Source organism: Equus quagga, chromosome 7, assembly GCF_021613505.1.
Source record: "Equus quagga isolate Etosha38 chromosome 7, UCLA_HA_Equagga_1.0, whole genome shotgun sequence".
Taxonomy (NCBI): Eukaryota; Metazoa; Chordata; class Mammalia; order Perissodactyla; family Equidae; genus Equus; species Equus quagga.
The window spans coordinates 105177901-105202959 of NC_060273.1; the positions used below are offsets into that span (position 1 = coordinate 105177901).

The following is a 25059-nucleotide window of genomic DNA, read 5'->3' on the forward strand; positions in this document are numbered from 1 at the left end:
GTAAAAAACATAAAAATTTGTTCTGGGAAGAAAATCACCTACCAATTTTAGCTTTATGGCTGAAAAGTGGTCATATAACTCTATAGTGTATAGACCGAAGCCTAGATAATGAAAAGTGATGTGGAAATTGGTTGAATTAACTAGTTCTTGTTTTCTTCTTTTAAAATTACATGTAACAATACACATCTGTAATATAAGAAACATAACACATATTTACATATGTGCCTAATTATATGGTTTAGTTGTTTATCAAAATATCTCAAACTTCTATATGTTTAAAAAGTTTTATATGTAGGTCTTATTTAAACTATGTTTTGAAATGGGCAAAACAACAACAAATAGATGGTTCTTAAATAAAAAATTTAAAAAATGCCTCTTTCAGAATATTGCAGCAACTAGTAAAACTGTTTCTAATTATTCACGGACTTCAAGAGAAGGACATGCTGTGAAACAAACTCCGGGAAGCACCAGGAAAATAAAGGGAGAGTGAGGAAAAGTGAAAAATTCATGATGGAAGCTGAAGGTCACAAGACTGAGGCAGAGATGTGGTACTCTATTTAGTAGAGGTTTTGGGTTTTTTTTTTCCCCTTTTTAAGTTGCACGCAGAAAAGACAGATCAGAAATAGAAAAGAATGATTTCCTAAAGTCTCTAAGGAGAGAAAAGCTAGCAAAGAGTTCTTTCTGAAAAGATTCTGAGAAACCTGTTATAAAAGGGGTTGAGGGGGGAGAAGGGTTCATTAAGTAACTTCAAACAGTCTGCGGGCAGGATAGCGGGGGGACAGTTTAGTGATGGAACCAGGATTTCCTGGGGCTTCGGAATGAATTCTAAATGTTCTACGAAGATAAACAGCAGGGTCAGCTTAAACGCCACTATGTTAGTCATCTGTTAGAAAGTTTTGTGTCTAATTATTATTTCTTTACTCTTTGCTCTTGAGTTTACTTCCTTGATCTCTTCTGAGTACCCGTTCTAATTTAACTGCTAGATTAAACAAGAGTTGCTTAGTCTGTGGACTGTCGGGTTTGCTTCACCAGCTTGTTTCATTTATTTGTCTGGACACTTGACCCCCCAGAACTCCACTTCTATCTGGTGGCAGCTAATGCAAAAAGGAAGTCCAAAAAGGAAGATTTCCTTTCAAAAAGGAAGATTAATTCATATTTAAAAGTAAGCTTTGCCCCTGCTGCCACATCTTGGAGATGGCATTCTATTTTGTCACATGTGAAAATTATTTTTAAAGTATCACTTATTTTTAATAGAGAGGATCATGAAATTCAGTTCTCTGAGGTATCAACATTCCTGCCTTGATGGTTAGCTGGAACATTTCTTCAGACAAATAAGCAGAGAATTTATTTTTTGCCTGAAATATTGAAGTAGTTAAGTTAAAAATAGATTACCTGGATCAGTGATTCTAAATCCTCTATGCTCATTAGAATTTCCTGGGGAGCTTTTAAAAATTACAGATCCCAGGTCCCAAGCCCTAACCAACAAAAAGGGGGAGTGGGGCCCTGGCATTTTCTTTTTTAAAAAGCTCCCTAGGTGATTCTAATTCACAGCCATGATTAGAATACTGATCTAGATAGCTCAAGGCCAAAAAAATTAAAAATAAGTAAATAAATCCCTATTTGGTTTTAATTTGAGGCACAACGATATTGCTTCAATGTCATTTGTTTTAAAACCACCAGTGCACAAAGTTGCCTGTACCTTTAAATCCAAACATTTTTCAGAACACAGTTAAGCCCTTTTACAGTCCATTCTCAACTGACTTTTCATGTCTCAGCTCCCTAAACCCTATTTCAATCTTGTCAAACTCAAAGCATCTGAACACTCCCTGCACTTTTTTTCCTCCACGTTTTTAGCTTCTTGCTGTTTTCTTTCCATCATACCTGAACCACCTATACTTGGCAAAATGCTACTTATCCTTTAAAGGCCAGCTTAAAAGTCATTGCCTCTGTGACACTAGTCACAATATAATTATTTTATGTAATGCTAATTTGTATAAATTCCAATCACTTGAATATTTTCCTGAAGAGACAAAGTCACATTACCGAGTGATAAGTGTACAGTTAATAAGACCTCTCTTCAAGCTCTTTCTCAGTATCTATCTATCATATTGCTGCTTAGTTACTTCAATATCAGTAACTACTTGGGGATATAATCCTAGAAAGAGGCATTTGATTTAGCTTTATGAATTATTTCATATAGACATTTGAGTTACATTTTAAACAGTTGCAAATTCCAATATCTTTTATTACAACTCCCTGAATCTTTTTAAGGAAAACCATAATAAATGTTTCTTTTCCGGTTTAAAATAGGACTATCCAGGCTTTTCAGAAATTAGAGATATTTAAAATATTAGGACATCCATATTCTTTTGCTATCTTGGATTTTCACCTTTAGTTACAGTGTATGTCTCAGATAGGAAATAAATGGATACAATTCCTCTTTCTTTACTCCTCTTGGCTTTGACGCGACAGGAAGCCAGCTTGCTAACTCCCTGATACCTGATATTTCCCTGACTAAAAAGACTCTCTGATGAGGATCAGCATTTTCCCCAAGACAAGAGTCGTGAATTCTCATCTTCCTAAAGATACATATGTCCCTTAAAAGGGTCCAGAATATTTCCTGCAAAACTGCCTCAGTCATATGAGCACCTATTAGAGCTACTATCAGAAAGGCTGAGAGAAGAAATTCATCCTTCCTGCCGCAGAAAAAACAAACGCACCCTAAAAGAGGCCAAGAACTTGAACATCAGCAAGATTACAGACCGGAGGGAAAAGCAAATGACATTTTGAATGAAAGTTTGATTTAAATTTTGTGAAATGTACAGATGGTAGAGAAGCATTTGTGTTAATATTCTGATTTTATGTATTTTTTAATTAGGAAGGTGATCGGTTTGTTAGGGTGGTCTGTCGTGGAGTGTGTAATTACACACATTGCAATTTCTATCTAGTCCCAAACAGAATTGCTTTTCTGGGACAATATCAGGATCTCTTCAGGTAGGAAAAATTTCTGTAATTGAAAAAGTACTCAACTTTTAGGCAAGAGCTCATAACGTCCAGGTAATTCCACGCCGATGTGAACTGTTCCTTTCCCCCTCAAGGCTTTATTGATCACGACCCCAGATTTTCTACCAAACTCAATCCGGCTGAGCTGCAGGCAATACCCACGCTAGGTGCGGACTGCAGACCCGCCACTGGAGGGCGTCTGGACGCTTCCAAACAGCTCTGAAGCGCCTGGAAAGCCCAAACTCGAGCACTGGAAAGCGCAGGAGGGAGAACTGGATTTTTTATTTTATTGGACTAATAAATAAAGGGGAGAACAGGCAGGTTTGGGAACAAAACTAAATTGCTCTCTTTCTTGGGATCAGGCCTTCCCATTGAAGCAAACTCCCTAGAGAGCAAGAGAGAATAATACCTCGCAGGCCCGAGCCCGCAGAGCCCCGCGAGGGCGAGTCTCGAGGGTTCGCAGCCCCGCAGCGCCGGGCGCCTGGCTGGCTCCCCGGGCGCTGGAGAACAGGGGGGCGCGTCCCGAGGCGCCGGGACTGCCTCGCTGTCAGGCGATCGCACTTCGGTGGTGGCCGGGGGCCGAGGCGCTGCAACCTGCTCTAGAAGTGCGGGGACTCGAGGCCTTTTCCTGTAATAAAGGAACTCCTTTCCCGACCTCCGATTCTGCCCGCACTGGGTTTGTTCAAAGCATTTATCCTTTGGGGAGTGGGGAGCGAACCAACCTCGGGGTTGAAATGGAAGAGGGGTAAGGTATTTCTGAGGGGCTCCCCTGCCGCATTCATTTCCTCCCTGCTGAAGGTTCGCGCTGAATTGTAATCACTTTAACACTGTGATTTTCTCGATTTAAAAAAAAAATGTGTTTTCAGAGTATCACTTTTTAAAAAAAAGTCTTGTTTCCTGCTCATGAACCTTTAAATCCCTGGTAGGAAGAGGGGAGTTGAAAGGCACATGAGAGATGCTCAGGTTCCCACATAACCCAGCGCCGGGCAACGCGCGTTGTGAACAGGACCGAGATTTACAAGAACACGTATTCCCTGAGGTTCCCTGCCAGGCCGTCTGCTGGGACTTCATGTCACCTGAGGGGCCCGGGAGAGAGCTTTCGGCTCTCCGGCCAGAGTGGGAACCGATTCTTTTGTAATTGAAAGACCCGGCTCTCAGGTAAAAAGATGTCAAATCATTGCTCAGACCAGACGGAATTCAGCATCCAAAGGGTTACTCGGCGGCTGCTGAGCTCGGGCGGAGGAGAAGGCGCCTTGGCACTCCCAGTAATTCAATTAGTCAGGTTTCTGGAAGGTGGGGCCGGGGAGGGGGTAGGAGGCGTGGGGAAGGGAGGAGATTAGGAAAACGCCTCTTTCTCGTGGAGCAAACCAATCCGGTTGGAGTAAAGACAGAGGAAAAAACCTCGATCTGTAAGCAAACAGCAGGCCTTTCCCTAACTGGCTGCTCCAGCCATCCCCCCACCCTTTGCAAGTAAACTGCACGGAAGGAAAAAAAAAAAAAGCAGCCCACATGACCCGGACCGCGGCGGCAGCAGCGCTGGCTGGGCGCGGGCTGGCGGCGCCTCCCCCTGCTCGGCCCGGAACTCACACCCGCGCTCCCGCCACCCGCCTGCCCCGCGCCCTGCGCTACACGCCCGGGCGGCCCCACCCCCCGCGCCGCCCACGTCCACGTTCACGCGCGCGGCCTCGCGCTCCGGTGCGGCTGCTGCTGCTGGGTTGCCGCTGCTGTCGGCTTTACACGCAGGTCATTAACGAGGGGGCGTGCCCGAGGAGATTTTTCCCATAAAGCATTTTTTCTCTTTTTTTTTTCTCTTTTACAAAACTGACTTTTACCCCTTTCCACTTCTCGCCAGACGTTTCAATCCCTCCGGGCTGCTCGTGCTGCTCGTGCTACTGCTGCACTCAAGTTTATTTTCCCGCCTGGTAGGGATTTTAGGATTCGGTTGGTGGTTTTCACTTCTTGTTGCTGCTGTGCCCAAGGAGGGAAAGAGGAGCAGCTGCGGGAGAATCGGGAAGGTTTTCTGATGTAGTCATCGGGGAGGTGCCACTCGCTCGTGCGCTCTCTCTTTCTCTTTTCCCATTTCAAACTGATTGATGCATCTCTACAAGTTGCCGGGCTTGGGGCCGGACCAGTCGGAGTCGCAGGGACACTTCTGAGGGCTCACCCGGGGCTCTGGGCACCGCGTCTGGGGGCTCTGTCTTGCTCCCGGAAGGCGATCGGAGACTGACATCAGCCCATCCACGAGTTGGAGCGATTCATTTGAAAGTGATTGTTTCCCTTCCCGCTCTCCAGCCGAACACTTGGGGTGGCGTCGTCCTGCAGGTTTGGGCATCCCAGCTCCGCCTGGCTGGCTGGTTCGTAACCTCTGCTCTTCATTCACTCTGGTGCACCCACACCCGGCCAAGAAAAGCACGCGCGAGAAATCCCCGAGGCTCCGCCAGCGCCCGGGGTGTCGTCTCCCGCCGCCGCCGCCGCCGCCGCAGTCCAACTCCGCCGGGGGACCTGCCGGAAGACGCGAAGAGCCAAACTTTTCTTTGAGGTTTGCGAGGCAAGACCGCTCCTCGCCAGCTTAGCTGCCGCTTAACCAGTTCCAGGACGCCGGCGGGGTTGGGTTTGTGGCTCCGGATCCTCACCCTTCTCGGCGCACCGCCCCAAACCCGCACTACCTACGACTCCTCCGAGATTTCCAGGGGTCGCCCGGTTAAGGAACAGAGGAGGCGGGGGAAGGGGGGGTTCTCAGACTCCCGGGAGCCCCCCATCCACACGGAGCCTTCCTCCTGCAGTTTGCCACCGGCCGCCAAAGTAACTTCGAGAGAAGCAGGGCGCAGTGCGAGGGCCCTGGGCGGCGGCGGAGCCGTGCGCAGCCCGTGGCGCCGACGCTGAGCCGGGCCCGGCGGGCCGGTGTATGTCTCCCCGCGGCTGCGGCGCGCAACTCCCGGTGACTGTGCAGCGTGCGCCGCCGCCTGCCCCGACCCGCGCTGCCGCCGCCCGGCCCGGAGCACACCTCCTTCTCCCGGGGTGACTGGCCTGCCGCCGCCGCCCGAGACACAGCTTGGCACCCCTTCCCCCGCCCTCGCCGCCGCCACCACACACACGCACGCTTCTCTCCATCTTGCGATTCCTTTTTTCCTCCTGAACCCTCCAGTGGGGGTGCGAGTTTGTCTTTATCCTCCTCACTCCACCGCCTTCTTTTCTTCTCGGTCTCCTCCCCCTCCCCAGCTGGGTGTGCGCCTCTTTCCTTTCTCGTTCTTCATTTTTATTTATTCATATTTATTTGGCTCCCGCTCTCTCGCTCTCTCTCGCCCCTACCCTCCCTCCCTCCCTCCCTCCGGGTCCCTGCTCTCTCTCCGGAGTGGCGCGTCGGGGGCTCCGCCGCTGGCCAGGCGTGATGTTGCACGTGGAGATGTTGACGCTGGTGTTTCTGGTGCTCTGGATGTGTGTGTTCAGCCAGGATCCGGGCTCGAAGGCCGTCGCCGACCGCTACGCCGTCTACTGGAATAGCAGCAACCCCAGGTAAGGCAGTGGGGGGCGGAGAGCGGGGCTATCCGTGCCTCGGGGCCCTGCGGAAGGAGCGGCGACGGCGGGGACCGGCGCGCACCGGCCGCCGGCGGCGCGCACCCTCGGAGCCTGCGTCGCCCTGGCGCTGATGGCTTTGGAGGCGCCTGCTGAAAGCGCTCCCGTCGCGCTCCTCTTTGTTAAGCCGCCGCGGAGAGGCCGGGCGCCCCTGGGAGTCCCCGGGGCTGCCCAGCCCGGCTGCCTCTGCGGAGCGCGGGGAGACTCGGAAAAGGCGGGAGCCGGGGAGTCAAGACATCTCCGCTTCCCCGCCCGGGCAGGCTGGCCAGCATCCCAGGCTGGGCGCAGGGCTTGGGCAAGGGGAACCCCGGGTGCGCGGCGTCAGGAGCTTCCGCCTGGAGCGTGGATGCGCAGGGACTGCGGGCAGAACCCGCCAAACATCCCCAAAGTTTTTTTTTGTTTTTTCCTTCTCCTTCCCTTTTCCCGGTGCGCTCAGAGAGCGCACGGGCTGGGGTAAATGAGAGGGACTGAGAAACGGAAGCTTTAGGGTTTTATTTTCCTCTTGAACTGCAAGGAAATTATCCGGCCCCTGGGTCAGTCTGGGTCCGGCGCGCTTGGCAGTAGAGAGGATTGTCCCACCTCCCCCACCCTTCGGTGGGCTCTAGGTGCCAGAAAGTTTGATCTAATGCCGGGTTACGTCATTTGTGCGGAGCGAGCTGCTGGAGTTGGCCGCGCCGGGAGGTGGGAGCCCGTCGTTCGCGGCCTGGCGGTGTGCAGCCGGAGGAATACGCGCGGTTACCTGGAACCGTTTTGCGGGCGTCCCCGGAGCCCGCCGGGTACGCGAGAGGCTGGAGGTGGGCGCCCCGGGCCGCCCTAGCGCGCCTGCTGGACCCTGACCACCGCGGACCTCCCTTGTTCACGGACCCGGGATGTGGGCTGGGGGTGGCGGTGGTCCAGAGTGCGGGGCGGACCTCTCCCTATTGAGAGCGGCTCCGAGCCTTACTTTCTCCCGGGCCTGTGGGCAGCAGTCGGCCCCGCCGGGCGCGTATTGCTTTGCCTCTCAGGGACCGAGGCCAGCTTCCAGCTGTGGGCTGGTCTCGGTGCCCACCTGGGACGGAAATAGCATCGATTATACCTAAATCCCAGGTTCTTCCCTGAGCTGGAGTGGCAGTTGGGAGAAGAGAGGCGGGAGGCCGAGGGGAGAGTGTGGTTGCTCCCCGCTCAGCGCGCTTGGGGAGAGGGGACCCGCGGGCGCCTCCAAGTCTTCCTACCTCCCGGTAGCCCTCTCCGCCAGCCTCCCGCCTTCCCTCGTTGTGCAGGCATGGGAGGTATTCCCCGCTTGAAGTAATGTCAGCTCTGATGAAGATGAACAGATTTCCCCAGAAGCGGTCCACCGGTTGCCGAACAGAGAGAGAGTCCCCCCGCCCTGCTAATCTTGGAAGGATAGTCGCATCCAGGTAGCCCAAGTGCTATTTGCACCCACTGCCTGGCAGAAGTGGAGACATCCCTGAAAGTTTGGTTAAAAAAAGTCTCATGGAGGTGGGTGGTTGGATGGGGAGCTCTTTTTTCTTTGACATGCCACTTACCACTATTAGGAAAAGAGAAAGGGAAGCCATCCTGCCGGAGGAGATGCCTTTTATTAAAGCTGACAAGACAAATAGAGCAAGCTTTCCAGTTGTGATGGTGTTAAAAGCAAGTCTCATTATGTTGGTTGGTTTTATTCCCCTTTGGGCTTTATTAGACAGCATATTGAAACAGAAGAATTTATATTTCTAAACTTTAGCACCTTATTAAATAAAATAGTGAAATTGGTTAGTTGAATTTAGGACATTTTGCTCTTGGTTGTCTTTTTCTTTCCCACTCCAAACTTCACAGTGTGGTCTTTTTCTCATAGTATTCATTTATTTGGATACTTGGGTGTTCCACTCATCCTGGGTTAAAACAGGAAGAATCAGCAGCACCCCCACGTTCCCCCTCCTCCTTAACCTGTCAAGCTAGTCTGAGTTAGTTTGAGGACATTTTATCTTAGGTTATCTCTGTTTTATGCTTTTGATACTGTTGTTTGGTTTGAGATTAGCACATTGATTTTTGTCACAGGTCATGTTTTTTAATAGATGTGCCCTTCCTGCAGAAAACTCTTCTGCTCAGGATGCCATGGTGGCTTTGAACCTGCACAGACTAAATTAGTCTGTAGAATTTTAAAATACCAGGACTATTCTCAAGTCACTATTTTAATTTGAGGTTTGTGGCAATACCTTTCTATTTGATCATTATCAGTTTGATAATGTTCAAAAGAAAAAATGATGTACCTGCCTGCCCCCCCCACCCACAAGAGGTTCAGCTCCAACTGTAGTATTCTTAGGAGTTTCTGGATGCATTTATCTTTGTATGTTATCACAGTAAAACTGACTTTAAAAAATAATATAATTTTAAAAGTATGTAATGGTAGGCAGATTTATCTCTGAAATGTTGAGTAAGATGGTGCTTTTTTGATGCAGTAAGAAAAGTCAGCTTGGATGTGATTTTAAAGTAGACAAATGCAAAATAACTGATTTAGAAAGAAACATTAGCAGTTTATTACGAAAGACTGAAGAAATATTTTAGAAAATTAGCAGGGGTTTGCAAAATTTTATAAGGTCAATGGTTTACATTTCCTTTTCATATATGTTATTATTTTGTAAAGTGAGTTAGTTATGCCTTTTGGTTTTACGTAAATTCTGTCTTTTAAGATTTTGCTAACCTAGTAGTATAACCAGAAGACTTCAGTCTTTAGAAAACAAGTGGAAAACTTTAATTGCAGCTTAAATATTTTCCTCGTAGAAGAAAAGTTCGGTGGACACATTAAGCTGATAATGGGTACTGTTGCAAAATGAAGTAAATATATTTTAGCTTACACTGGACTTCAATTTGAAATTATTTTTAGATACAATTAGAATTAAGTATTACATCTTGCTCACAGGGTTTAAATATCTTACTGTGTAACTTGTGTAGTCGTAGGAGTTTATCAGCTGTGTTGGGTATCATTACTGGCATATTGATACCATAAGCATCCATAAATCTAGGTTCACAGAGGAAAAATAATAAACTTATTTGCTGTCACATAGTTTTACTGTTAGAATCTGTCTTCCCAGGTATTCACTTTTGGGAAGTGGATATTTTCAAATGCTGATAACTTTTTAGTTACCAGTATTTATTAGGTGGTGGGACAGACTGATTTTATGTGTTGAACTGGCACAAATCTCTGAAATAGCAAATGAAATCAGTCTGAATAGAAATATCTGATAAGATTTGCCTAAATGAATCTTCTATATTAAGAAATTTGAAAAGTTGTATGAGTTCACCTAAATAGAGTAATAGAATGATCTTTTTAAAGTATGCTGAATTCTGAACTGGCGTGTTACTGAGTAATGAAAATCCAAATCAAGGAGAATATAACTATTTGTCCTTAATTTCTTTAAGAATGTAAAAAGCTTTTAAGTAACTTCTAAAAAGACTTTCAGTAATAAAACTTTATTTACGTTCTCCCTTAGTAGCTACACTTAGAAAGATAGAGATGACTCAATATTAAGAACCTGTCTCTTAATCTGAAGTGTGCTATATAAACAGTTTGGTGCTTCCACTGAGAATATTCTTTTAAACACTGTGTGTATATTGGAAAGTTCTTGGATTCTTTTGACCAGTTTTCAAAATGATGCTAGGATTATTAAACGTGTCCCCTCCTGGTTGGCATTAATGGATGGAATAGTAAAATAATACAGTGGCAAATATAATCACCGTGCTCTAAGAATCCTGCTTCTCTTCACTGGGTGCTTTGCTTCTGTTAAGGTTTGAGTATCACCAATTTAAAAGGTTATTCTCTTAAGGAAAAAAAAATCTATAATTCATCTGGGATTTACTAAATTTTAACCTAATCATATGTTTTCTTTGGACTTTTCCAACTCTTGCAGGGACTTGTAAATTAAACAGTTCGAGTTAGAGTAGCAGGTAATTGACACCATTTAGTTCTGTTAACGTGATCTTGGAGTTGTGAAAGTGATGAGAATTCCAGGTCAATACTCTCAGATCCTTCGGGCAGTATGGGTTATGTGTATGTGGCTAAAAAGCGAGAAGTAGTAACATTTTTTTCCCTAATCATAATCCCTTGGGTATTTTTCCTCTTTCAAAATTCACTTGTTTTATTTTTAAAAATCTGAGCCATCAGTTTTATTATATGTATACCAATATACCAGCACTGTGCCTTTTCCACTGACAAATAAATGAAGTCAATTTGGTTGAAATCCAAGAATTTGTTTTGAGGAAAGATGGAAAGTTGATCTGGGCTTTGAGTGATTTTTATCACCAAACTTTAAAGGTTTAACCTTATTTTTGAAATTTTAAATGTTTCAAATAATATTTTATATGTTAGAAACATGAAAGTTCTTCAAGTAAAAGGTTTTACTTAGGATCTTTTAATTATATTAACTCCAATCCTCAGTATAATGTATCACTTTACTGGATGTAGTAGGGTAATTTTATTATTTTGATATTTATATCAGAATTTATGTAAACGGGATAAAAATAAAATAGCATGATGGAGATTTATATCCCGTAGTTTTACCCATATCTGTTTATAGGAGACCTGAAGTGAATCCTGCCCCCTCTCCCTTTTTCTAATCTAGAAATTTTTAAAAGACGAGTTTGCTTCTTGTTTTTGGCCATTTTTGCATAGAAGTTTGAGAAACAAAGTTAGCTACTGAGATGTTGTGTTCCATCCATTTTATGCATTATGTTATATATTCATAATAAGCCAGCAGAAGTAGTCAACTGTCTTTTTTTTAGGTGACTGGAACATCAGTGCTATTTGAGGCACACTTTGCTGTACAGTCTAATTTGGCATTTCCAGTGTGAGACCAAGGTCAATAAACTCCTTGTGATTCAAAGAATCAGAGAGAGCCTTCAGTAGTTCATTACTCCTTGTTAGTTGATTTTGGTGGTATTAACTAAACCATTGGCTCACTGAACGAATATCTTGTTGCCACGTGTGTTCTGGCTGATAATCAATAGTTTTAAAGGCTTCCACCTTTGAGGGCTGAGGATCAGTTTTGGAAGGAGCACTTTAGTTATTTGGGGGCAAATGAACCTCGTGAATTTCTTGCCATTTAATCTTGCAAGATGCCTTCTGAACAGGCATTTCATTGCATTCTGCCCACTGGCCTGATTTCCTGTTGGAGAGGGACTGATAAAGATGAGCGCCTCCTTTTCTCCCCTGTTGCTCTGAACCAAGCAAGCTACCAGCTTCATGCTGGGCCAAAAAAATGAATGAATACAATTTGTCCTTCAGGAGTCCTGGCCTTTGCAAGCTTGCGAGAAGTATATGCCAAAAGAATGTACCTTTGAGAGAGAGAAAATATTAAAATATGAAATGAATAAAACATAAGAAAATGTTAAGAACAGAATTTTACGTGTGGGTAGCATTTGGTCTGTTGCTTAGTGGGTTCCCCCCCCCCATATAAAACATTTGCTTAACAATGTTTTAAAAAGATGCCACTCGGTCCTCTTCATTTCTGTGTTTGTTTTAAATAATTTCCAGTAGCAATGAGGATTTAAAAAGCTGTGTTATTTTTTGAGTAATCAACCACTCTGTGTTGACTGATTACATGTTATCAATTTTCTTTTCAAAAACAGTATACAAACTGTTAAAATAGCAGCCCTGATTAGAATGTCCATGTTGAAAAGGAAGCCTACATGTCACTAAGTACAGTGAGGAAGGCGCTGGCCACTTACCCAGAACACTGAGTCAGGATCAGTCTCCCGAACTGAGAAAAAATTGCCTTTTGATCATTTGTGACGGATGACACCTTCATATTCAGGTATAAAAACCTCAAAGAGGAGTCTAAGAAATGAGGTATTAATATTCGCTTTTAGTAATTTGTCTTACGATGGTGGTCTTAGACAGCTAAACATCAATAAATTACTGTCTCTTTTAAGGGCCTGATTTATATTATTAGATTTATATTTCAGTCTGCTTCTCAACCTATATCCTGAGCTGTTTTGTTGAAAAGTTTCTTGTGATTAATTTGAGCTTCCAGTGTTTCTGAATGGGATATTACTCACTACCAGGAGATCTGTTTCCTCTTAAATTTGTCTGCATTTATGTTTTCAAAATTAAGTCAGTCCTAAACAGGCGGCACAATGACAGAGAACCACTGTTTAAAATTAAAAAGTGGTAATCCAAGTTTTTCTGTACTATAACTGTTACGCATAGTTTTGAGTATAAACAAAAAAGTTCCTTATATCTTACTCTTCCCGATAATCTGTAATCCTATTGTACACTGAAGGATTTATTGGAAACAACTGAAGTCTGCGCACTATTTTCCAATCTAAAATGTATGTGGATGTAAACTATTAATTTTGAGGCTTTTTAATATAGTTTTCAAACACTGAGCCATAGATTTCAATAAAAACATTATTTTAAAATAGTGAAAACTCCTCCTTAAGTTAGCTAGTTGCTGAGAGACAGTAGGATACCACAGTGATGGTTAGCTCAGCTTTCATTCAGGTAGAATTCTATCATTTTCAATAAGGAAAAATAAACCTTTGTCATCTTTAGAAACATCCTTCATACAATTGACAGTTGACAGGTTGAAGAAAATGTTACTGTCAGGTCTTATTTTCCACTCAAGTGAGAAATAAAAATAGTTTTGAGTGATTTTTAAAAAATCTATTTCAAAATTATTTTAAAATGGAGGCAAATATTTCTAATTTTTATGTATATGTCATAGAATTAATCTGCCATTTGCTTCAAGGAAGGTCAGCAAAGTGCAAATCAAGGAGAGATTGTCTAACAGTTAAGTTCCTAGAGTATTTACTTTAGAAAGCCAAATATAGTTGATTTATTTGTAACAGGGTGTCACTGAGCATTTGATGATGGGGTTCTTTGAGAGATATGAGATATCCATGTTGTTCCTATTATTGTTTATCAAGTGACCTGATTTCCAAGACTGATGATCATGCTTCTGATATGAAGTATACGTGGGAATTTTGGTCCTGTGATATCTCCATGTATATGCATTGGGTGATCATGTTATTAGCACGCAAAGATTAGACCTTTTTAAAAAATTGCTTTGCTATTAATGATTAATGCAAAATAATGATTTAATGCTTGCTAAATAACGGCACAGTGTAATCGATAGGCTTCCATATGGAAATGTATGAATACGTACTTGGAGATTAGGAAAAAATATGAGTAACTTCTTGTTTCTCGATTTAGAAAAGCTGGGGTTTTGGCTTTCAGTTAAATCAGCATTTTTTTTTTCTCTCCCCTAGAAGCAGCCATCTTGTTTTAAGACCGATTTTATTTCTTTCATGAAAATGGTCCGGAAATGAATATGGACGACAGAAAAGGACTAAACCACTTTATAATCATTTTGGCAGAACTCTACATTTAAAGCTCTATCTTATTTGCGAGCTCGCTAAAATGTTATCTTCTTGTATTTAGTTGAAACAAAGGATATTTTAACTTGGTAATAATATATTTTAAACCCGGGCATATTATATTTTCATGTTAAATGTTGGGCTGTACCATGTTTACATATGTATTTTTCTCTTGAAGCTTATAATTTACTGTTAATTCAGAGTAATGTATTAATAACCCCTATGGTACCCCCAAATCCTGATTTCCTTTTTCTGACTATACTAAGTAGTCGTTTTTATTTGTTGGTTGACATTTTTTTCCAAGTTGCTCAGCGGTACCAGGAATCTTTCCCTAGTGAAAGGCATTGATAAAAATGTAGGGACCTCTAAAAACGAAGCGTTTGGGGTGCTTTAAGAAGCATCATGTGAAGTCAGAGCCTTTTTGTCCCTGAAATGTAGGCTCTCACTATCTTGTTAATAAGCCATTCTTGTGGTTCTTACAGAACATTATTTTGAAAGTAAATTCATATTTATTCTTAAAAATTATGACAGTATATCAACTGAGTCTGCTGTATTTTCCACCATGTTTTATATTTCTGGATACATTTGGAAGAACATGTGGCCTAGTAAACTTTACCAAAAATTTATACTACACTTCTTGCTACTGCATCTGTTTGATGATGCTGGGAACGTTATTCCCATGTACTGCAGTAAAAACAGAACTTCCTTAAGATTAATTTGAGTAACCTGACTCAGTCAGTCTGATTAAACTGGCACAGATTGAATACTACTTATGTCACAGATTGCTTCAGTTCATTAGAAATAAAGATTTTTGGTGGTTGCAGATGCAATATAAAGGGTGATAAATAAAATACATGTTTTAAGAACAAATATACATCTCTTAGACTCCTTATTAAAGTCCAGGTATGAGTTAACAGTTTTTGTACTGAAAAGCTTTCCTCTGATATCCATCATCTGTTTTTCTTTGACTGGCTGGTGGAGAAGACTAAAATAACTGAGTGTTCAAAGTGACCTTTTTGTTTTAAATGAACTAACGTTCATACTTTTTTTCTTGCTGCTTCTCAGCTGTCAGAGTGTTCATTCTAAGTTTTGTTAATGACATATATATGCAGAAACTGTAATTAACAATTAGTGCTTGTCTCTTATTATGAAAATACATATTATAAAAGTAGATGAAAGTATTTTCTCACATTAAAAATGCAGTTTTGTGGTTTGAATAAAATAAGTCATGGCTTATTTTGGTTGGATAATTACAGTGCAAATTGTTATCTACATTTTGATGGTGGTGGACATGATAGTTGACGTCTCAGGTCCGTCGACGCCAGTGGGATATACAACTTTGTCGCGTTTACCAAACTTTAGCAAACAATGTATAGGGGACTTAACCCTTTGGTTAAGTTTTTTATAGTATGTGATTTTATGGAGACAAACGGGAATGGGAAAAAAAGGAAAAATAATTCTAAATATGGGGAAATAATCCTTTGTATTTAACAATTAGGTTAAACAAAGTGGGAGCAAATGAGCCTAGTTCCCCTTCTATTGTTTCAGGGCAAGAAAATACAGACAGATGTCGGAATGTGGAAGCTGTGACCTCTGACCCACACAGCACGGCCACTGCCGTGGCACACAAGTGTCCTGAGCCACCATCGTAGCAGGATGCTTTTTTGAAGGGATTGACACTTTGAGATGGAGAACCTGAAACTGATTCTGTAGCTGTTTGCAGCTCTCCGAAGTATCAGTCTTTTTAGCTTCAATTTTAAGTTCCTCACCTTAACTTTTATGAAAAATATTTCTTTGTTTGGCTCCGACAGAGCTTTTGTGACTTCTGGATGGGTTCTGTATCCCTGTAGTCTCTGTCTGTCTTTGCCTGGTTGGGATAATGGAGGCTCAGATGTATGGTTCTGCTGCACCAAGGTGTTTGTCTGCTTTATTTCGCTACATGTATATACGTATATGTATATTTAAAGACGGATGAAAGCAGTGGCTTTGTTAAAGGCCTCTTCTTTTAGTCTCTGGTCTGCAATCTCGCCAATAATCCCTGGGTTCAGGCAGACCATTAATGTTTTAGTTACTGTGGCATTCAGTGTTTTCTTCCTATATTTGTTTAGTGTTACTGCTTCAATAAACTTTTATGCCTATTTCGGTAGTTTTCTGGTGGGGGCTCCATTTATTAAAATTTAGTGACCCAGCACTAAGCAGGGTACAGTTCAAATAGTGGTGCTTCTGACAGGGTTTTGTGTCAAACTAGAGAAAATAATAGGGAAATGAAAGCTGCCAAAATGTGTCTCCCAATTACTAATTAATCAGGCAAGAAAGGACCTCAGTGACAGATCTGGTGTCTGCCGTGACAGCAACTTGGGGGATGCTTTATTTTAAATACTGTATAAAACAAATTAAAGTAAGCCTCAGGGAATGTAGCACCCAGATATTTGATATCACAAGTGCTAATTTTTTTTAAGTCTGTGAAAAGCAAAGCCAAAAACAAAATTTGAAACTAAATCTTTGTACTACTCTTCGCTGATAGTATCAAAACATGAAGCTCTTCTAAAGGGTATTTCCCTTATTAATAAGCAATGCCTTTATTCTTATTAATATTTTAGTACAGATATGATACTATTCTTGGTTTTAATATTGATGTAGCATTGTATACATACTTTATTGTCGACAGAGACTGGGGGAACAATTTAAAAAGTTTTTCCATCATATGCCTGTCATCAGTGTTTTGAGCATTACTATAATTGAAGAACAACCTCTCCCCCGCCAGCAAATATATGTTTTTGCTATCCCAGAGATTCCAGTTTCTTCTGGCAATGTTTCCACTATGGTTGCTGGATCCATAATTAAATGCCTGTTATTAGTGTATTTTTTCCATAACATTTACAACATAAAAAGAAAAGGATCTGTATGGAACTGTAGCTGTCAGGGGAACAATGAAAACTAATTACACACTCTGCTATCACCATTGTCAACTGTACTCTTGAGAAAACAACATGACAGTGTGTATGTGTGTGTGTGTGGGGGGGGGATGCATATATGTATAGGGGATATTCCATTTGAATATATACATAGGGGATATGGGGCCAGATATATCTGATGGTTTAACTTTAAATTCTGGGTTCTCTGAAGAAAAAAATGTATAAAGGATAATCTAATTCAGTTAATTAAAAAGAAACAAAGCAGTTCTTTATTGGGGAGGGGTTCCCTGCTTTGTAACATGGACTGAGAAAACCAGCAATATTTATGACTCTGAATATCTCATTATTTTGAGTATTATTTTGGGATGGTCTTGTTATCGATACATCTATCCTATTAACATATCTGATTACTTCTTACAATTATCTCTTTTACAAATTGTTATTTCTTTACTTGGCTCTAGAGTTTTGTGTTAATATCTGGTTATTTGAGGACTAATCATTTGTTTGTTTATTATGTAGATCTGTCACTGTCTTTTTCTTTTGACGGCTTTACCCATTTTAATCTCTGGGCCTGTCTACCCGTGGGTGGATTTGAGGAAGAAAATAAAACTAAAAATGACATTTCTGAAATGTATAGCAGCTTTGGTATGAGATTTGGTAAGAAAAGACTTTGAGGCTATTGAATAACATGAGGTTTTGGAATCAATTTTGGGTTTCAGTCATCCATGCCAGCCCTGTTCTCTGGTACCACATAGAATCAGGACTTGGCCCTATATGATGTTTTCCATTACTATTTTGATTCTTAGGGTGAATTCTCTTTCTATATTTAAAGCCAAAGCCAAAGTCAAATAGATGAATTCAGGAATTATATATTGATTTAAACTTATTTTTCCAACGTTTTCACATTAAAGCAATATTATAGCTAATATCTAACAGTAATAATATATTCCTATATTGAATCTCTAAAAGTTGTTAATCGATGAAATGTTTATTGAGTGATACATGCAAACACTGGGAGGCATACAGCGGACTCAGAGGAATAAGAGCATATGTTCCCTTAAGAAACTTGCAGTCTTGTGCAGATATAAAGATTTTATACACATATTCACAGTACGAAGTGGAAAATACTATAAGAGATCTTCACGTATGGATTTATTCAGCGAATATTTATCAAGTGTCCCCTGTGGGCCAGGTCTTGTTCTTGGTACTGGAGATATTGCAGTAAACCGTATAAAGAATGTCCCAGCCATCATGAAGCATTCAGTTAGCAATTTCTGGATCACTGCTTCTCACACTCTAATGTGCACACAGATATTCTGGGGGTCTTGTTGAAATACAGATTCTAATTCGGTAGATTAAGGGCAGGGCCCCAACATTCTGCATTTCTAACAAGCTCCCGAGTGATATTGATGCAGCTGGCCCATGAGCCACAGTTTGAGCAGCAAAGTTCTAGATAAGTCCATGGGGAGAGAGATTATTTCTGGCTCCTCATCAAGGATTCTTGGTTGTATTTGCCTTGAACTTTCTATATAGTTCTACAGTTTCTAAAGTGGCTTAGTGTTTGCATGAGTGAAAGTTACTTGTCTTAAGGCCTAGTAGTCTTCATTTCTAGCCACCTTACCTCAAATCTCAGACAAACAAAATAGATTTTTACACTCACGTTTATGTATCTTTAAAAATACACCACAACAGAAGTAATAGAGATTTTGTTGTGAGTCTTGCTCTCCATACACAAATTGTACTGAAGTGAAAATACTGCCTTTGTCCAAAAAGTTTAAGGTGGATCCTATCATAAATGTCTAAGGATATTTATTTGCAAACCTTCCCCAGGTGTATTTTATGTAGCAATGCCAGAATTACACCTCAGAAACAGATTTTTAACACTTTCCAATTTAAATCCATATGGTTAAATGAACCCAAAATGTTCATTTTACATTCAGTGTAGAAGATGACTAACGCTTTCTGTGCTTCCACTGGCTGGGTTTCTTGTGGGTGGCCTATAGGAGTCTACACTGCCAATGGAGTTATAAGAAGACTTGGGGGAAAAATACTTTCCTGCTCTAAAATTCTGTGATTCTAGTGTTCTTAGTGAGAAATCTTTGTTTCTATAGAGTCTAGGTATAAAGTCTGTTAATATGCTTCTGCGTTTTTCACAGCACATCTATCATTTGCTTTTGCAAAACAAATATTATGTGATACTTGTATTAACAAGTAAAGGAAGGAACTAGTTAGATTCCAGTTACTCTACCTGCTTACCTTTTGTTGTTGGTGTTTTTCACTCTGTGTTTATAAATACAATATTACTAATCTAAGTGAATTTTAAAGTCTTTGAAAGCCTCAGTAGGTAGACTTCCTTAACTGAGATAGACCTCTGTGCAACGACTATAAAAAGAAAGATGAAGCTGTTTGTTCTATAAATCAGCTATATTTTTATGAAAACAAACAAATGGAGGAAAAGATGGTGAGCATTCAAGTCGATTATCCTTTCACTTTTATAGCAATTTTTATTGACAGTTTTTTATAGTTAATTATCAAACAGAAGCAGATCTTTCCATTTTTAAATCCTTGATAAAATGGATTTCAGCAAAACACTGGGTAGCGTTTTATAAGAACTATGAATATTATTGAGAATAGTAAATCAAGACATTACTGTTCTGTTTGTTTTTCATAGGTTTATATTTTTGCTCACCAGGGTGTAAATAAGCATTCTGAGACAATGACTTTGAGGTGACACTCACTTAGGGTTTGTCACAGGTGAAGAAATTTGAGAATCTTCTCTGACGGTGTGTGAACTTAAGTGGTTTCTAAAGGAGAAATATGCTATGTGCTTAGAAGATTATTAAATTTAGAAATCAGATATCTTCATTGATTAAAATGAAGTCATTTGCATATCTCTAAGGAATAGCTTTGTTCAAAATGGAGTTAATATACCTAAGATTTGTGGTCATTGCCATGTTTAGGTAAAGTAGAAGATGCTCAACAGTTCTATTGTTTTTCCCCTCCATTTTTCAAAAAGGGAAAATAAATACATTGAATGGTTTTTATTTAACTCTAGGTTATTAACAGTGATTTGTCATCAGATTAATAGGTTGTAACCAAGTTCTTAGATAGACTCATATGGGTACATTTACAGATTGTTTTGACTGCACAAAGTAAAAGCATTGATTTCATGTACTTTTTTTGTTTTGAGTTTTTATAATAGCTGTTTTGGATAAAATTTTGAATCGCTTTGGGTGTTATACAGTCAAGGACTCAGAGAGTGAGATATTAAAAAAACTACATCAGATTAGATTTTTCAATTGTCCTTGTTAACATTTTTTTGTTATATTTCAGATCTAGTTAAATTTCAAGTCTAGTTGAGTCATAAGTACATCATTCTTAGTGATTATCTGAGCCTCAGTTTCTTCAGGCTAATAAATAAGTGGGCATAATAAAAATAATGTCTCCCTCAGATTTGTGAAAATTTGAAGAAAGTTTATCTGTGACAGGACTTTAAAAACTATTATAAAAAGAATAGAGATTAAGGGGGTCACCTTTCTTGGCACTGCATCTCACTTTATAATTCTTTATATTCTTGTAAGTTGCGTAGAAAATACATTCTTACAAATAAAAGCTTATTTTCAAAGCAACATGGAAGAGTTGACTTTTTAAAAGATAGACTGAGTTGTATTATTTTGTAATATATGTTGTCCCTGATATATATGATTTATGTATTTCCATTGGGTTTTCTTTGAAAGGAATTCACATTTTAGGTTTTATCTTGTGATTTCTACAAGAGTAATAACGAGCGAAGAGTGACACCTGAGAGGGAAATTAGCTGGGACCCTCCCACAAAGGAGTTTGGGATCTCCTTTGTAAAGTCTGTCAGGTTTATTTTTAATGCCCTCTCGTCCTTTCTCAGTTTGTCTCTTCTGTATTGTTTCCTCTTTGATTTCTAAAACCCTGATATTTTGCGTTGGACTTCACAGGTATAATGAGATATCTCCATCTCAAAGGAGAAATTAATGAATACCGACACCCTCTTGGAGAAAGCTTGTATTTCCAATGAGGAGCTTGTTGAAACAAATCAATTCCTGTCTGGGGCTATTCCTTACAGGCAGCCTGGCTATCCCTGGGATCCTTGGATTCTTCTAAATCCTGCTGCCAGAAGAACAGGGTTTAGCCTCTTGACGCCTTTGCTTAAAAAACTCCTGTTATCAACGGCTTTTAAACTTAGTACGTATTAATTATACACACATTGGTGTTAGGAGCATAAATAGATCATAACAGCATCTAGCTGAGAGAGGAAACAGAATTTGTCAAGGAACACATTTTAATGCATTGAAACCTGAGTAACACATTACTGTCAAAGGGCCACTTTCCTGTAGAATTGTCTAGTGGTTATTCAAAGCAGGTTTTACCTCATATGTTTATAGTTATTTAGGAAAATAGCAAATGTGCCTGTGACTTGTTTTAAAATTGCAATCATTTACTTACATACTTACATTATTTTATAATGTCGTTATGCTCCTGAAGGTATAAGCCTCACTTATGCCAAAAAAAAAAAGGAATTCATTAGGGAATCTATCAATGATCCTTGTGTGCTGTACCTAGATATTTAGTGACAACTGAGGGCAGCACTTAGCGAGTAGCAATAAAAATACTGAATTCAGTATTAGCGATACCAGTTATTTGAAAGAACATTGATAACTCTGTGTAACGGATTTCCCTTAAAAGTACAGTGTTTTAATACATAGAATTGCTTTGCTCACCTGAATGTTAGACTGACCTTTGTTGCTCTTGTGTTGTTTCAGACAAAAGTGAGTTTCTTTTGTCCTGCTAGATTGGAAATGAAGATTTGTCAAGGGAATGAGCTTGTTATGAGTTTATTTCAAGTTTTAAACTTTGTAATTTTATGTTACTTGGACTCAGTGTCTGATGAATGATTAATGGTTATAATCCCTCCTGTGTTCCAGGCCTCCTTTCTTGGCAAAAGGGTAGTCAAGGCGTTTAAATTTTGATGACTTAGTTATTGACACTTGTGTATTAAGAAAATAATTCCTTATACTCATATATGAGTTAAAAAATACCAGCCAGAGACTTCATCTCAGCTGGCTGACTCAGTATTTTCCTTCCACGAGAACATGTTGATTGATCAAATTGAGTGTATAGCAATCCAGTAATTCCTTAAGATGTTGAAATGATTGGATTGAGTTGCATTTTAATTATTTAGCTTTTTTTAATATGATAAATAATGTAGTAAAGATCAGAGCTGAACATATTCCAGTGCATTTGATGAATTTAGATGCACAAAATAAAACAGGCCAATCCTAGTATACTTAACCTTTTACCTCATATTTGTTGGAGGAAGGGTGGTTTGAATTCTTTTTATTCTCATTTCGAAACACCGAATTATGTCAATGTATTTTACAGTCAGGCCTCCCTAGCCACAAGTTCTGCAACTGCAGATTCAACCAACTGTGGTTGGAAAGGCCTGTGATGGTTGTGTCTGTCCTGAACATGTACAGACTTTTTTTCTTGTCATTATTCCCTAAACAATAGAGTATAACAACTATTTACATAGTGTTTACATTGTGTTAGGTATTGTAAGTAATCTAGAGACGATTTAAAAGTATATGGGAGGATGTGCATAGGTTATATGCAAACACTCTGCCATTTCATGTAAGAGATTTGAGCATCCTTGGATTTTGGTATCCGCGGGGATCCTACAGCCCATCCCTCTGTAGCTACCGAGGGAGGACTGTGCAAGTTTAGAATATAGACAATGGGGAACTGCCCTATAATACTAACGATGTCATGAACTAGAATTTTTGAGTTTAGACCGTTACAAATCCTCTTCAATCTCTTTCTTATTAAACTTTTCAGATCATTTGACTTTGTCCTTACAGAAATATCGTAAAATGTGAATGGAACGTATAGTTAGGTCTTTAAGCAAAAAGAACAAAGTCTACTTATTGGTTTGACTAGAGTAACGAGCATTATAATTGGTTGCAGCAGACAAATGTGAATTTCTTTCCTCAGGTATCTTGCTGAAATCTCTAGTCATTTTATATGACCTTAATCATTTTAGTAAAATTGCCCAGCTGTCACTTCAGGTTAGTTTTATGACAATTGACTTTTAAAAAAAAATTAAACCTACTATCAAATACAAAAATATTAAATAGTTTTACTTTTAATAGAGAGAGCTTATTTCTACGTTTATCTCAACCAAGGGCAGTGTAAGTCCACGGGCAACTCCATTCACTCTTATATAGTATTAGAACCAACTGCCATCCCTCCTCAGCCCACCTCCCAGCCGCCAACCTATAGTCAGCCACTTTCACTGGGGGGAAAAGAGTGTTTATGACTTTTTTTTAGTTACACCCCTCAAAGCCATAGATCAGCCTTCCTAATATTGCCAAGTTAGCAGACACACCTACTAGTATTTACCACAGCACACTCTGAATTCAGGGTGTTTGGTAATCACACCTTCTTTTTAGGACACACTTGAATTGGTAGTATGCATAACGTCCCGTTTGGAAGTCAGTCAAAGAGTTTGAACTCACTTCACCCAGAGTCCTTGCAATGCCATTCTGGGCCGAGTAGGCAAACATAGACGAGCTTTGGGTGGCTGATAGGATCAGGGCCCTGCTCACAAGATATCCAGGGGTCACATTAAGTGAATTTGCACTGCAGCCTGATAGGGAGTTTTTTAAGATGGCAGTGATCAGTGTTGGAAGACGATTGGTTTTTCTGATTATACATTGCTAATTAGTATTGAAAGTCTAGCCCGTTTTGTTGCACGGCCTCCCTTATTTTCTCTGAGAAAGTGGTGTGGCCAGTAATCTATTTACTCTCTCTCTACACCCCCTGCCCCTTTGTTAAAATAAAATCTAGAACCCTCTGGGGACTCCCCACTGTTGAGTTCTGCTTGGAAGGAGCTTTAAAACAGTGGCTCCAAGCTGAAGTAAATATTGACTGGGTCTGGGCCTGAGGTCTGCTCAAAGCTTCCTGTTGTTCCTGCTTAGTCAGCACCCCAAGCGGGGCTCAAGTATGCATGTGTGAGGAAGAGGAGGAAGGCTGCGGAGGGAAATCAACAGAGCCCACAGCTGAACTCATAAATGCGCCACATCGAGGAAAGGGAAGCCGACTACAAAGCCAGCAGGAGCTTATGCCGGGTTACAGAGAATTTGGGAGACTGAAGTGCAAAACTACTCTTCACCCTGTCTGTTTCAGAGAAGTTCAAGGTACATGAAGCTGTTTGTCTTTGTGGGTCCAGCCCATCTCTGAGTGAAACCTTCATGCCAGTGATGCTGTCTTCTCAAGGGCAAAGGAAATGTAGCATTCTGGTAGACTTGAAAGAAAGATAGGGAGTAAACCTGGACTCCAGAATAATCCTCCTCCCTCCCTGATACCTGTTCTGATGCTTCTGTCAGCCTTTCCTCCTTCAGCTGTCATGTCGGATTACACACTCTCTTGGGTCTCCTAAGTGCTTTGGCATCCCTGGGGTATCAGATGGGTGAGGGAGAACCATATGCCATCTAAATGAAAGTTCTGAAGTTCTGAAGAGGAGATGTTCGTATTATATGAAAAATTGAAACTTTTTTTTAAAAAGAAAATTAAATCACTTAAATACGGAACAGATTCCCTTGTTTAAAGTGGAGTACTTTGAGTAAAAGCTGCCTGTATTTTTACCATTCACTTCAAGAACCCAAACAAACAGCTGGCTGACTTATGTTTTAGTGAAAACCATCCTGGTACATTTACTAACTGGAAAAGTAAACAGGCTTAAAGAGAAATTCTCATGTGTCCTGACTGCAAAGTTATTTTTAATAAATACCCAGTAAAACCAATAGCATATGCGGATTGTTGTTCATTGTGACTGAGATTGTAAGCATCCCTTCGTCTCATATGCCTGGTCTTCTGTCATATGTGATGTGAGTGTGTCGGTGCTAGAGACCACATGCAGGCAAATACCAAGACATTTAGAAAATTCATTAATTGTCAAGGCAGTGATCAAAATGTTGTCCTTCACTCAGGCCACTAGTGATGAACAACAAACAAACAATGTCACAATAAAGCATGGAATGCTATGGACTAACAGAAAGTATGTCTGTTCAAGGGTATCAGGAACTATTTCCTGGAAGAGGAATAATTTAGTCTAAGCCCTGAATGATGGATATGATTTTAATAGAGATGGAGAGAAGTAGTAGAAGAATATTCCAGAGATCCATAG

The 25059-nt window shown here is 40.7% G+C and overlaps 1 protein-coding gene across 2 annotated transcripts in view; it reads left to right on the forward strand.

The window, feature by feature from the left end:
- Positions 1–6364: 6364 nt before the first annotated feature.
- The window catches only part of EFNA5 (ephrin A5), a 270735-nt gene continuing 252040 nt past the window's right edge, over positions 6365–25059 (forward strand). For both annotated transcript variants that reach the window (XM_046666108.1, XM_046666109.1), the window contains exon 1: positions 6365–6516. In XM_046666108.1, coding sequence (XP_046522064.1) covers positions 6392–6516 — 125 coding nt within the window. In that variant the 5' untranslated portion in view covers positions 6365–6391. The remainder of the gene's footprint in view (positions 6517–25059) is intronic.